The sequence below is a fragment of the Nycticebus coucang genome, chromosome 7 (assembly GCF_027406575.1).
Source record: "Nycticebus coucang isolate mNycCou1 chromosome 7, mNycCou1.pri, whole genome shotgun sequence".
Taxonomy (NCBI): Eukaryota; Metazoa; Chordata; class Mammalia; order Primates; family Lorisidae; genus Nycticebus; species Nycticebus coucang.
Genome location: NC_069786.1, coordinates 61,951,264 through 61,966,539, shown reverse-complemented (window position 1 = coordinate 61,966,539; position 15,276 = coordinate 61,951,264). Strand labels below are relative to the sequence as shown.

Below are 15,276 nucleotides of genomic sequence, written 5' to 3'. Positions count from 1 at the left end.
GTTACAACTAACTCATTAAATTACAGTAAAAATCTGTACCAAGATCACCGGTCCTTCTGCTTGGAGTCACCTCAAGTACTGAATGTTAAATTATTTTTGGGCGGCGCCTATGGCTCAGTCGGTAGGGCGCCGGCCCCATATACCTAGGGTGGCGGGTTCAAACCTGGCCCCGGCCAAACTGCAACCAAAAAATAGCCGGGCGTTGTGGCGGGCGCCTGTAGTCCCAGCTACTGGGGAGGCTGAGGCAAGAGAATCTCTTAAGCCCAGGAGTTGGAGGTTGCTGTGAGCTGTGTGAGGCCACGGCACTCTACTGAGGGCCATAAAGTGAGACTCTGTCTCTACAAAAAAAAAAAAAAAAAAGAATGTTAAATTATTTTTGAAACTATGTTCTTAAGTCTTAAAAATATTTAACTTTTGAGTGCCAGTTTTCTCTTTTTTAAAGAAAAATTAAACTGCTTTTTAAACATTTACATTGAAGTCTCTTTTAATATTTAGTATTTTGTTGTTGTAACTGTCTCCTTGGTTAATATTTTACTCAAAGAAAATAAAGTCAAGTAGAATTGCTTTCTATTTTCAGGAGATGTAATTAACACCGACATAAAGTTTCTAGGTGGATTTTTTGAACTAGAGATAGAGACAGTGTCTTGAGAATGAACCAGGAGGGTCAAGGCTTTTCTTCAAGCTCTAGATCAGGCGTCCTCAAACTGCGGCCCGCGGACCACATGAAGCGGTGCGAATTGTATTTGTTCCCATTTTGTTTTTTACTTCAAAATAAGATATGTGCCGTGTGCATAGGAATTTGTTCATAGTTTTTTTTAAACTATAGTCTGGCCTTCCAACGGTCTGAGGGACAGTGAATTGGCCCCCTGTTTAAAAAGTTTGAGGATGCCTGGTCTAGATCCACGACTCACTAGAGGTGCTACCTTGGCAAAGCCCCTCTGAAAACAGAGAGTGGGCATGGCATTTCTTAGGCTGGTTACAAGGTGGCTGGATGTGAGCAGGCACTCGACACATGCCTTCTCTCCTCTTTGTCTTGGGAGGTAAAGTGCATGTCGCCTTTCAGAGTAGCTATACAATGAGGGCGTGATAAATGCTAACACATGAATGCCACTTTTTCTTATTACCTTGTTACAATTTGGCTCTGTGGAATCATGACATCTAACATGTTAGAACTGAATTCCAACAGTCTTACCACTGGATAAGATAGATTAACTAGATAGTTTAAGGCTTCAGTGACTGGTGCCCATCTCTGTAGAGAACAGGTAATACTAATTTGAGGGAGAGTGTAGTACTTACCAGGAGTTAAAAGTATCAACATTTTGACTGTTGTGATAAGGGAAGATCTAGTTACCTCTTTCTGTCTTTTCTCTGGTATCTAGTATCTCCCTGTTGGGATACAAACTCAAAACATTCCTGAATTAGATTGATATCTTCTTCCTCAAGGTGACAGAGACAAATTGGGCAGCTTGTGCACTGCCTGGCAGTGCGTGGCTAGGCAGGGATGTGGGCCCTAAAGGAAGCTTATGCTCTGCTTGGCACCCACAGGGGTGAGTCAGCAAAGACCTTTTTTTACCTCAGGGCACATAGTTCTACCTGGACAAATGCATAAGCTTAGCCAGAAATCCTTAACAGTCATAGTTTTTGCTAAATCACGTGGGTTGAAGGAATTGATGTTTGCATAAGAAAATATATTCCTTAGTTGAACTAATGACCTTGATTATTTACCTTTTCATGCATTTGGTTAACAAATAGAATTTTTCTCTAAAATTTTGCCTATTTATAGATCAAATATTATTTCTGTTTAATAGAGCTTTTTTACAGAATTATTTTCTTAATCTTTTAAAATAAAGGAAAATAAGGGTGGCGCCTGTGGCTCAAAGGGGTAGAGCGCCGGTCCCATATGCCGGAGGTGGCGGGTTCAAACCCAGCCCCGGCCAAAAAATAAATAAATAAATAAATAAAGGAAAATAAAATGCTGTTAACTGAACCATTATTTTCTACTGAATGTTCAGTTGGAGATGTTGTTTATAGTAAGCAACGTCCTGCAACTAGAAAAAAGTTATTGCCAACTGTATTGTGTTTTGGTGATGGTTTTTGTGGTTGTGAGGAGATACAAATTGCATCATGTATTGGCACCGTTTACCTATGTCTGCTTCTCACACCTCACTTTATAGGTCACTTTAAAGTTGGGACCAATTCTAACGTCTCTACTAGTGTTCCCTTGCCCACAGAATTCCCCTAGAGACCTCTGTTCTGCAGGAAAAGCTTGTGGCACAAATGAGGAATAAAATAATACCACTTCATTCTTTTAATCAGCAGAAATGAATAGGCAGGCATGCTTGTTAGTTGAATGAATAGTGAATGCTGTTAAATTCCATCTTGTTGTATTTTGACCTGGAGTTTTTTAATACTAAATATAAATTTAAATATTTGCATTGGAAATATTTTATCGGTGCTGTTTTAAGCATTTTCTTTACTTCTCATTTTTCTCCAGAAATCGTTTGGAGATCTTTCAAAAAGATTTGAAATAAAACACCGTCTTCAATGTAAAAATTTTACATGGTATCTGAACAATATTTATCCAGAAGTATATGTGCCAGACCTTAATCCTGTTATATCTGGATATGTAAGTGTTTTCCTGTTCTTTTTTTACTTGATTATTCCTTGCCACAAACATTTATGTGGTTTGGAGAAAATTGCTAAAATACTTTCTGGTTTATTGGCTTCTGAGATCTCATATTATTGTTAACATTACTTCCTGAAATTATTTGGAAAAAATGTAAATTACATAGATTTAAAAAAAAAATTATAACTTCAAAATTTTTCTTCAGATTAAAAGTATTGGTAAGCCTCTATGTCTGGATGTTGGAGAAAATAATCAAGGTGGCAAACCATTAATTATGTACACATGTCATGGACTTGGGGGAAACCAGGTGAGCACTGCGTTAAAAATCCTTCCCTTGTAAAACACTTACAACACCAAATAAGATGGTGCATGTTTTTCAGAAGTCCTTCATCAGTTTTATACTCAGGTAAACTGGTGTGTGAAATATTGTTGGGATAAGCTTGGCAATGAGTATGGATGTTGTAGAATATTTTATTTTGGTTTTCACTCTGGCTCTGAAAACAATTTGAAGTTGTTTACCCATACAATGAAAAGGAAAACAAGAAAATAATAGAATAATGCCATATGAAATTTTTAGAAATGGAATCTTTTATGCCATCTTTGATGTTTGTGTGACTATTGGCATAGTATTTTAGCAAGATTATACATAAAAACTGTACTTTGCCAGATTTGATTGCAAATGACATCAAGTGTTAGTAACAAAAACATAGCATTGAAGATTATTTTTGTGGGCTACAATTTTATTTCTATATGCCCCCCCAAGAGAAAATATGCTCTCCTTTCTTATTACCACTTTTTGACTTTTACCAATTAAGGCTCAAATGTTACTAGGGTAGGAAACATTAAAATATTAATTTTCTGCATTTGTATCCTCCTTTCCTTTTACAAATTCACCTTGATTAGGCTCTATTTTTCTGATTTTTTCATTCAACAAAATTCACTGAGTGACTCCTGCACCCAGGTCCTCTGATGGGTTCAAGCAGTTTGGGGTCTAACTCCTTTAAGAGATCTGTATTTCAAAACCAGCAGGTACAGTCGGTATGATAAGGTCTCAGTTACAGCATTCAGAATGCTCTGGGGGATTAGAAGGGGCATGTGACTGAACTAGACTTAATGCCCATACATTTTCCTGGGAAAGATAACATTTGAAAACTTTTTTAAAACAAAGGTAAGTAGAAGCTAGTGAGGTGGCTGATGGGCAGGAGAACACAAGGAGAAGTATGAGGAAAGGTGGGCTAAGGGAAGGGCCCTGGTGTGAATCTTCCTGGGAACTGTGAGAAACTGTATTTCTAAATACTCATGATGCCCGATTTCAACAGCTATCGGTTTTTAGAAGAAAGGGTCAGTTTATCTCCTGGTCCATCCTCTTCCACGTTTCTCACTCATTAGGTCCCGCTCAGTCTAGTTCCCGTCTCTAGTCACCTAAACTAGTCAAGCTACCGAGAGTAGATGATGGACCTGTTGGCTGGACAAGGTGTAATTCTGATATGTGATTGGGATATTTATGGACATACATAGACGGTATGCATATGGACTTATTCCTAGATACATATGTATGTGTATATATGTACATATATCTTTTTTAAATGTCCTTTGACATATAGAAGAACAATAGTTATATAAATAATTGCATTCTTTTGGAAATAACACTGAACTATGCTAATAGAAATTAACTTTTTGGGCAAAGAGAAATATTTTATTTGTAAAAATCTTACTACTAAATATGAAAATGTATACATTTCCCTCAGGTTTCCCTTGGCATTACATTTACTTCAGTTTAAAAGTCAGAGATACATTTATATGTGTTGCTTTTTCCAATTATCTATTATAAGTGTTACAAAGATGCTTTCATAGTTCTGTATAAAAAATATTTTAAAATGCTAAATAGACATTTTCTAATTAGAAATTTGAAGATGGAGAGGCCGGGCATGGTGGCTCACGCTTGTAAGCCCAGCCCTTGGGAGGCCAAGGTGGGTGGGTTGCCTGAGCTCACAGGTTGGAGACCAGCCTGAGCCAGAGCAAGAGCTCATCTCTTAAAATAGCCAGGTGTTGTGGCGGCCGCCTGTAGTCCCAGCTACGTGGGTGACTGAGGCAAGAGAACTGCTAAGCCCAGGAGTCTGAGGCTGCTGTGAGCTATGACGCCACGAGGCACTCTACCAAGTATGACAAAGTGAGACTCAAAAAAAAAAAGAAAGAAAAAGAAATTTGGAGATGGAGGAAAATTTCACATATTCTTTCAACAAATATTTGCTAAGACTGTGTAATATACCTTGCACTGAAACAGCAGTGACAAAAAACAAAGCTTATCTTCCACAGGAACATCATTTTCCCCCACAGGAAAGAAAACGTAAATATGTAATGAGGAAAAATAAAATAAAGCATATAGGGGGATAACGTTTGGGGAGTGAGGTGGTTATTTTCAGAGGTTAGGGAAGAGCATTCTAGGAAAAGTGACCTTAAAGTGGAGGCCTGAATGGAGAGTCAGCACATTCCTAGAGAAGATGGGCAGCCGGGACGAGGGACTGGCAAGGTTGAAGGCCCTGTGGCAGGAACGTGGAGCAAGCAGAAAGGTGGTGGTGGCTAGAACAGAGCCACCAGCAAAGGAAGGGGGCAAATGAGGTCAGAAGATAAGGGGCCCGGTCACATAGGGCTTTGCAGGCCCCAGTAAGGAACTTGGATTTAATTCTGAATTTGACAGAGCTATTGGAGGCTTTTGAGCAAGAGGATAAAATTGCCTGGCTTACATTTTAAGAAGATGACTCTGGCCTCTGTTCCCCTAACACAATTACTGATTTTATTTTTGGTTTATTTCCTTTACATTTTATTTTCACCCAAGCATTGCATGTAAACTACTTTGCAAATTTTCCTTGAGTGTGAAAATTTTGAGATATAATGTAACTTGATTGCGTTTTCATGTTCCCTCTACTGTTTTGATCAGATAATATGTTTATAGCATAGAACTCCATTCCGGAGTTCTGGTATACCCAAAGTTAAAGTAAGCATGTCATGTATGTGACTTAATTGGCCGCTAACCGGTGCGGTGCAGTTTAAGCCGTTATCACTTTCTGACACTCAATGCTTTGCTTCATCTTCTCTTTCTTCAGGGTGTTTATCCTCATTCTAAGTTTACCAGTATTCTCAGTTATCTAATTACATACCCTTTAAAAAATGTTTTTTTGTTATGAAAGTATTTTCAATTTTCCACTTTTATGGTTTTCATTTTGACGGCTTTTGAACAGTGGGGTTTTTTTTGTTTGTTTGTTTTTACCATTTTTGAGATCTTAAGGTTCATCTGTTTTTGTCATCTAAACCCTGTTTCCTCCGCGTTTCCAACTGAAGAGCTACCAGTTGTAAAAATGACTGATGCTTTACTTATGGGAGGAAGTCAATGAAGCATGAGACTGAAACTAGAGGAACTCAGGATACTTGGTTCTGTTAAGTCAGCTCATATTTATAAAGTGCCTACTCTTAACACACAATAAAGGGTTTACACAGTACCTGCCTAACACATAATAAAAACTTAATAAATATTAGTGCTACTGATAATCATTTCACCATTAAAAATCAAATCAATTATGTTATTTTATCTTTAGAATGTCAACATTATGAAATATTTGATATGCAGTAGATGTTATTACTAGATATACAGCCTGACTTTGATGTATGGGGAAGCCAGCTAGCTAAATACACAATTCTAACTGACTGCTCTAAAAGCTATCTCTTATGTACTGTGGTAACCTTGAAAAGGGTGTAACTTTGTGCAGCAGAACAAATTCAGGGAAAGCCAAATAAGGAAGATAATATTTGAGTTGGCTCTTGAAGGACAGAAAGGAGTTAGCCAGGCAGAAAAGGGTCTAAAGGGCATTTCAGGCAGAGCACAGACAGTAAAGCAAAGCCTGAGTTGTGATACACATGTTCTGCGTCTGTAGAATTGTGTGAAAGAGGCATAATGTGTGCCTGGGACAGTACTTGATGGAAGATCAAAAATAGAAGATTTCACGTACCAACTAAGAAGTGCGGACCTTATCATAGCAACAGTACTTATTCACAGTAGGGGATGAAAGCAAATGCTATAAAAGACTAACTGGCAGCAGATTAGTCTTTGATGGATTAAAGCAACAGAAATTGGTGGTAGCTGGAAGTGTTGCAGTAAAAAATTCTGAGGGTCTGAATAAGAGAAGTGAGGCTAGGGGAGTAAGAATGGATGGGATGGTGACATCTGAGGGAAATTCAGTACAAACAAGGGATTAGGTAACTGCTATGTGGGGAGAGGGCAGCGGCATTATAGTTACAATAGCTAAAGCGATCCAATGCTTTCCACCTGCCAGTCAGTGTTCTGAGCATTTGGGGAATATTAAGCTATTTGTCTTCATGACCCTTAACCATTTTACAGGTGGGGAAACTGAGGTATGGAGTGCACCCTGAAGTTTCTAGTTTAATGAAATGGCTTTAACTTAAGAGAAGGAACACTTGTAGAAGAGAGGAAGTGACAGTTGGTGTGCTTTCTCAAACTCTGCTGGCCACCATTACCCTTGATATCTTTCAATTTCTGATACAGGGAAGAAAACAATCCCTTCTCAATTAACTGCCTGTTGATGGTAGGCCAAAGAAGGGTCATAGTATCTTCTGTTGTAAAAGCTCAAGTGTTCTTTCTGATAACTTCTTATTGTGTTATTTTGTCCAAGTAGAGATGACTTCATCATTCAGTGAATGGCTGACTTTTAAATTTATGTTATTTTACAACTGAGCATACAAGTTTCTTCTGTCAATAATAGCACTCTTCCTTTCACAGTACTTTGAATACTCTTCTCTACGTGAAATTCGGCACAATATCCAAAAGGAATTATGTCTTCATGCAGCTAAAGGTCCTGTTCAGCTGAAGGCCTGTGCCTACAAAGGTGGCAAAACAGTTGTCACCATAGAACAGATATGGGAGATCCAGAAGGTACCACAGTTTAATTAATCACCTTATTGTGTTATTTTGCTTAGCTCTAATGGCTTATGTGGGAAAATGATTGAATTTGCTTGATTGAAGCATGGCTTATGCAGATCAACACTTATGCAAGTTATTAATAATACTTGTTTATTTTTTAAGGTTTCTTATAATGCTTCACATGGCATTTTCTTTTTCTTGGCAGAGTGGAAAAATGTCATTATTTTTTCTCCTTTTTAAAGAGATGATTTTTTTCTACCCTGTTTTAATACTTTTTCATGAATCTGGAATTGAGCGAACACATGGCAAATCTCTTCTCTTTCTTAAACACACATTTTAAGGCTTCGCTGGCTCATAGTAGTTTTTACTGGAAAATTATTTGGTTCAATACTAGAAAACCCTAATATGGCTTTTATGATTTATGACTTTTTACAGAGTTTGTCACCTATGAATATATCAATGGAATGCTTCTTGTTTCAAAACGTGATTCAATCCTTGCTCTGTAAACCCCTCTTCATTTGTGTAATACCTTGTTAATGAAAAGTAGTGGCGTAAATTGTGGTGTTTATATCAGAAACCGACATGATTTTATTGGACGTAGTTGATCTTAGAAAGATTTAAAGTTAAGAATGGTGTAGGTTTGCAAGTCTCCCTTTAGCTTCAATGGGGCCATAAAGTTGTTTTCAGATCGGTCAGTTAATTATGAGTCTTAAAACTTAATGTTTGTTGTATTTCCTTTCGTTCTAGGATCAACTTCTATACAATCCACTCTTTAAAATGTGCCTTTCAGCAAATGGAGAGCATCCAAACTTAGTGTCATGCAATCCATCAGATCCACTCCAAAAATGGATATTTAGCCAAAATGATTAAGTGTTCCTTAAAAATTAAGGAGTTGAAAAAGGAGATATTCTTTCTCATAAAGCTGTGACTAGGCATACACTGTAGTCTTTGAAAATTATGCAAAAGCAGCTAATTGTAACTTATTCCAAGTGCATTTTTCTTATTTATGTCTTAAAATGTCTAGGTAGTACTGCTACGGAAATCCTGTTTCTATTTCAAAGCACAATAACTAGTAATACCAAAGACTATTTCCAAATATCCAGATGGAAGAGATGTTTACAGTATGATGAAAATAATTTTCCAAGTAAAGTGATGTTTGTGTGTTTTGTACACTTAAAAATATGTATAGCTACATTCACACACTCACAATTTAAAATATTTCCCCTACTTTTTTTGGGGGGGAAAGGAAGAAAGATTTGATACTGTATTTTTTTTAACTACATAGAAATGGATCAATGAAGGTCAAGCATTGGTCTTTGTGTTTAAACCAAGAAGTTTTTATAGATTTAGAATTTATTTTAAAATGCAGATAAAGGGTTTTTTATTTTTTTTGCCTTTGTTTACTTGTCTGTCAAATGTTTCCTTAAACTTGAAATTGAATAAGGAGAAGAATATTTTTAACACTTAAATATCTTGGCAAATTTTAAAATATATTTTTAGTCTGAACCCCTACTTCACTTGAAGCACTTAAGTCTTCCTGAAATGACTTTTCTTAAGCAACTGTACTATGTGTTTTCCCAAAGCACTTTAAAAAAAAAAAATTTATAAATCACTATATATTGTAAAGGTGTCCTTTTCTGTTATGCTGGTCTTTTTTTTCTTACCAAATGTCACTAATCTTGAATGTTTATGATATTGAATTTCAAAAGCAGAATACTTGACTCATCAAAAGCTAAATTGTATTTATTATTGATTCAATTATAATTGTAATAGAGTTTTGTATTTGTAATGAATTTTTTTCATCAAAAAGGCCTTAACGTTGTGTGGAAAACACAATAAAAAAAAATCCTCAACACTATTGTAATCATTTGATTAAGTTTTTTTCTCTTTGGGGTAAAAATTATAATTGATAACAGATGGGGAAAACGTGAATTTTGTGTAATGAATTTCTAAGCACCTATTGTTTATAAAGCCGTGATATGTTTGTTAAGGCACAAAAAAATGGGGAATGATGGAGATACTATGTTAGATATTTAGACAATTTTGTACCAATTTCTGGTAATTCTCCTTGAGCATTTAATAGAATGACTTTTTAAAAAATTGATTCTCACAGGATATTTAACATATTTTCCCTTCTGGTCATTTTGCATATAGATCTCGTGTATTATTCCAGAAATAAAATATGATTGGCTCCATATTTTAAACCTGAAAGAACCTCAGTTGTACAAAAGAAAACATTTCTTGATTATTGGCCCCATCTCCTCCTCATTTGTGACTTTGAACTTACATTAAAAAGCCTACATTCTCTAACTTGTTACAATTGATGCCAATTTTTATTTCAATTCACCCGACATGTATTGTGTGTCTAACTTTATATTAAAAATTATGGTAGGCAGGGAAAGACTTGTTGCCTTTAAGCTGTGGCTCATAGGGCAGAAAGACAGAGAAATTATTTTGAAATAGTGAAGGACAGTATGATTTTATAGTTTTGATGCTCATGACAGCTTCCTATTCATTGTTGTAATTTCTTTACTAAATGAAGATCTTTCTCTATTGCTATAGCTGATACTGTTATGTATGATTAAATATACACTAGTGCCCACTACATGCGATTTCTATTTCTCGATATGTTATTCTAGACATGAATATCCATGAGCAAATATTGTTCTTAGAGCTTGTTAAACCTCTAAAAACAAAACAAAATAATTTCTCAAAGATATTTTATAAATGAACGTGAGCATGCTTAATAAAAACAAACCAACCCGAGCGCCCTCCGTGTATCAGTCCCATGTTATCATATCATGATCCAGCTGACATCTATTTGGGCCAGTATTAGTGTGGCTGAGTTAAACGCATTCACGAGGAAAAGTCCTTCCCTGATTGGGGAGCCTCCGGCTGTTGCTCAGTGTTATACAAATCATTTCATGAAGCACTGGCCCTTTGGGATAGGTAGTGCTTTTTAAAACTCTGAGTTTTGGAACAATGCTAACAGTGAGTTATTTATGGTGCCTGGCTGCCATCCACCTGAGAGATTTGAATGTACCCAAGTGTGAAATTGTGGATCTTCCTGCTCAGTTTGAAGCTGCTGTGGCAAATGGTCTGGTTGTTCCAGAAGACCTGGCCTGCTGCCGTCACTCCAGAGGATCAAGTCCTCAGAACTCCAGGTTGTAAACTGCACTGCCAAACCTGCTAGGATCAGAAAACTGAGTCGTGACCACACAGTCAACTACGTGAGAAGATTGGCAGGACACTGAAGCTGCCGATTCCTATAACCAATGATGATGAGTTCTTATGTCCCTGTATCACCAGAGGGTGGCCCTGGTGATATTAAAAGACAATTTAATTAAATACTATGTACGCCATCAAAAGAGGAGTGAGGAAAGTTAGAGAGGTTTTTGTACTGGGAAAACAAGGTTGAATTTTTAGAAAAGACTAGAAAAAAGTCAAGTCATTTAAAAATGACTAATGTACCTCTGGATTGTAAAAGAGAGGGAAAACAAAAATCTAGAAAGATTGTGCCCTCAAATTGCTTTACAATTCCCTTTAAAGACAGTAAAACTAAGTATCTTTTCAGTATTCATTTTCAGAATGGTTTGTGCAGGAAGGATATTGTAGAACTCAAAACACAGTTTATACTTACAAAAAGCCTTGGACTTATAATAGTATAATTTGTCAAGGATTTAATATACATAAAAATGTGGGTGTGTTTGTATATGTTTTAAGCATTTTGTATGTATTTTTTTTATGGGTTTCTGTTTTGTTTTTTTTTTTTTATTGTTGGGGATTCATTGAGGGTACAATAAGCCAGGTTATACTGATTGCATTTGTTAGGCAAAGTCCCACTTGCAATCATGTCTTGCCCCCATAAAGTGTGACACACACCAAGGCCCCACCTCCCTCCCTCCATCCCTCTTTCTGCTTTTCCTCCCCCCCCATAACGTTAATTGTCATTAATTGTCCTCATATCAAAATTGAGTACATAGGATTCATGCTTCTCCATTCTTGTGATGCTTTACTAAGAATAATGTCTTCCACTTCCATCCAGGTTAATACGAAGGATGTAAAGTCTCCATTTTTTTTTTTTTTTTTTGTAGAGACAGAGTCTCACTTTATGGCCCTCAGTAGAGTGCCATGGCCTCACACAGCTCACGGCAACCTCCAACTCCTGGGCTTAAGCGATTCTCTTGCCTCAGCCTCCCGAGCAGCCGGGACTACAGGCGCCCGCCACAACGCCCGGCTATTTTTTGGTTGCAGTTTGGCCGGGGCCAGGTTTGAACCCGCCACCCTCGGCATATGGGGCAGGCGTCCTACCGACTGAGCCACAGGCACCGCCCAAGTCTCCATTTTTTTTAATGGCTGAATAGTATTCCATGGTATACATATACCACAGCTTGTTAATCCATGCCTGGGTTGGTGGGCATTGAGGCTGTTTCCACATTTTGGCGATTATAAATTGAGCTGCAATAAACAGTCTAGTACAAGTGTCCTTATGATAAAAGGATTTTTTTCCTTCTGGGTAGATGCCCAGTAATGGGATTGCAGGATCAAATGGGAGGTCTAGCTTGAGTGCTTCGAGGTTTCTCCATACTTCCTTCCAGAAAGGTTGTACTAGTTTGCAGTCCCACCAGCAGTGTAAAAGTGTTCCCCTCTCTCCACATCCACGCCAGCATCTGCAGTTTTGAGATTTTTGTGATGTGGACCATTCTCACTGGGGTTAGATGATATCTCAGGGTTGTTTTGATTTGCATTTCTCTAATATATAGAGATGATGAACATTTTTTCATGTGTTTGTTAGCCATTCGTCTGTCATCTTTAGAGAAGGTTCTATTCATGTCTCTTGCCCATTGATATAAGGGATTGTTGGCTTTTTTCATGTGGATTAATTTGAGTTCTCTATAGATCCTAGTTACCAAGCTTTTGTCTGATTGAAAATATGCAAATATCCTTTCCCATTGTGTAGGTTATCTCTTTGCTTTGGTTGTTGTCTCAGCTGTACAGAAGCTTTTCAGTTTAATGAAGTCCCATTTGTTTATTTTTGTTGTTGTTGCAATTGCCATGGCAGTCTTCTTCATGAAGTCTTTCCCCAGGCCAATATCTTCCAGTGCTTTTCCTATGCTTTCTTTGACAATTTTTATTGTTTCATGCCTTAAATTTAAGTCCTTTATCCATCTTGAATCAATTTTTGTGAGTGGGGAAAGGTGTGGGTCCCGTTTCAGTCTTTTACATGTAGACATCCAGTTCTCCCAACACCATTTATTGAATAGGGAGTCTTTCCCCCAAGGTATGTTCTTGTTTGGTTTATCAAAGATTAGGTGGTTGTAAGATGTTAGTTTCATTTCTTGGTTTTCAATTCGATTCCAAGTGTCTATGTCTCTGTTTTTGTGCCAGTACCGTGCTGTCTTGACTGCTATGGCTTTGTAGTACAGACTAAAATCTGGTGTGCTGATGCCCCCAGCTTTATTTTTATTACTAAGAACTGCTTTAGCTATACGGGGTTTTTTCTGGTTCCATACAAAATGTAGAATCATTTTTTCCAAATCTTGAAAGTACGATGTTGGTATTTTGATAGGAATGGCATTGAATAGGTAGATTGCTTTGGGAGGTATAGACATTTTAACAATGTTGATTCTTCCCATCCATGAGCATGGTATGTTCTTCCATTTGTTAATATCCTCTGCTATTTCCTTTCTGAGGATTTCATAGTTATCTTTATAGAGGTCCTTCACCTCCTTCATTAGGTATATTCCTAGGTATTTCATTTTCTTTGAGACTATGGTGAAGGGAGTTGTGTCCTTAATTAGCCTCTCATCTTGATTGTTATAGGTGTATACAAAGGCTACTGACTTGTGGACATTGATTTTATATCCTGAAACATTACTGTATTTTTTGATGACTTCTAGGATTCTTGTGGTGGAGTCTTTGGGGTTCTCTAAGTATAAGATCATGTCGTCAGCAAAGAGGGAGAGTTTGACCTCCTCTGCTCCCATTTGGATTCCCTTTACTTCCTTGTCTTGCCGAATTGTATTGGCTAGAACTTCCAGCACTATGTTGAATAGTAAAGGTGACAGAGGACAACCTTGTCTGGTTCCAGTTCTAAGAGGAAAAGCTTTCAGTTTTACTCCGTTCAGTAAAATATTGGCTGTGGGTTTGTCATAGATAGCTTCAATCAGTTTTAGAAATGTGCCACCTATGCCTATACTCTTCAGTGTTCTAATTAGAAAAGGATGCTGGATTTTATCAAATGCTTTTTCTGCATCTATTGAGAGGATCATGTGATCTTTATTTTTGCCTCTGTTAATATGGTGGATAATGTTTATGGACTTGAGTATGTTAAACCAGCCTTGCATCCCTGGGATGAAGCCTACTTGATCATGATGAATGACTTTTTTGATGATAAGCTGTAATCTATTGGCTAGGATTTTGTTGAGAATTTTTCCATCTATGTTCATGAGTGAGATTGGTCTGAAATTCTCCTTTTTGTTTGGGTCTTTTCCTGGTTTTGGTATCAGGGTGATGTTTGCTTCATAGAATGTGTTGGGGAAGATTCCTTCTTCCTCAATTTTTTGGAATAATTTCTGCATTACAGGAATAAGCTCTTCCTTGAAGGTTTGGTAGAATTCTGGTGTGAAGCCATCCGGACCAGGGCATTTTTTGGTTGGAAGATTTTTTATTGTTTCTTTGATCTCAGTGCTTGGAATTGGGCTGTTCAGGAGCTCTATTTCTTCCTGGCTAAGTCTAGGGGGAGGGTGTGATTCCAAATATTGATCTATTTCCTTCACATTGTCAAATTTCTGGGCATAGAGTTTCTGGTAGTATTCAGAGATGATCTCTTATATCTCTGTGGGATCAGTTGTTATTTCCCCTTTATCATTTCTGATTGAGGTTACTAGAGATTTTACTTTTCTATTTCTCGTTAGTCTGGCCAATGGTTTATCTATTTTATTTATTTTTTCAAAAAACCAACTCCTTGATTCATTAATTTTCTGAATGATTCTTTTGTTTTCAATTTCATTGATCTCTGATTTGATTTTGGATATTTCTTTTCTTCTACTGAGTTTAGGCTAAGATTGTTCTTCTTTTTCCAATTCCATAAGATGGCTTGTGAGATTGTTGATGTGCTCTCTTTCTGTTTTTCGAATGTAGGCATCTAAAGCGATGAATTTTCCTCTCAAAACTGCTTTTGCAGTATCGCACAGGTTTTGGTAGCTTGTGTCTTCATTTTTGTTATGCTCAAGGAAGTTAATGATTTCCTGTTTTATTTCTTCCTGCACCCATCTGTTATTCAACAGAAGACTGTTTAATTTCCATGCCTTTGTGTGGGGTCAAGCGTTTTTGTTAGAGTTGAGTTCCACCTTTAGTGCCTTATGGTCTGAGAAGATACAAGGTAAAATTTCAATTCTTTTGATTCTGTTGATATTTGTTTTGTGTCCCAGGATATGATCAATTTTGGAGAATGTTCCATGGGGTGATGAGAAGAATGTATATTCTTTATCTTTGGGATGGAGTGTTCTATATGCGTCTATCAAGCACAGTTGTTATAGGGTCTCATTTAAATCTCTTATATCTCTTATATCTTGTTTAATTTCTGTTTAGAGGATCTGTCCAGCTCTGTAAGAGGAGTGTTAAAGTCCCCTGTTATGATGGTATTATCAGATATCATATTGCTCAGACTGAGTAAGGTCTGCTTCAAGAATCTGGGAGCATTTAAATTGGGTGC

The 15,276-nt window shown here is 37.1% G+C and overlaps 1 protein-coding gene across 2 annotated transcripts in view; it reads left to right on the top strand.

Annotated features, from left to right (window-relative positions):
* GALNT3 (polypeptide N-acetylgalactosaminyltransferase 3) overlaps nucleotides 1–9,426 on the top strand; it is a 54,347-nt gene extending 44,921 nt beyond the window's left edge. For both annotated transcript variants that reach the window (XM_053597914.1, XM_053597915.1), the window contains 4 exons: nucleotides 2,495–2,626; nucleotides 2,832–2,933; nucleotides 7,419–7,571; nucleotides 8,307–9,426. In XM_053597914.1, the coding sequence (XP_053453889.1) occupies nucleotides 2,495–2,626; nucleotides 2,832–2,933; nucleotides 7,419–7,571; nucleotides 8,307–8,429 (510 nt within the window). In that variant the 3' untranslated portion in view covers nucleotides 8,430–9,426. The remainder of the gene's footprint in view (nucleotides 1–2,494; nucleotides 2,627–2,831; nucleotides 2,934–7,418; nucleotides 7,572–8,306) is intronic.
* The last annotated feature ends 5,850 nt before the right edge of the window (nucleotides 9,427–15,276 follow it).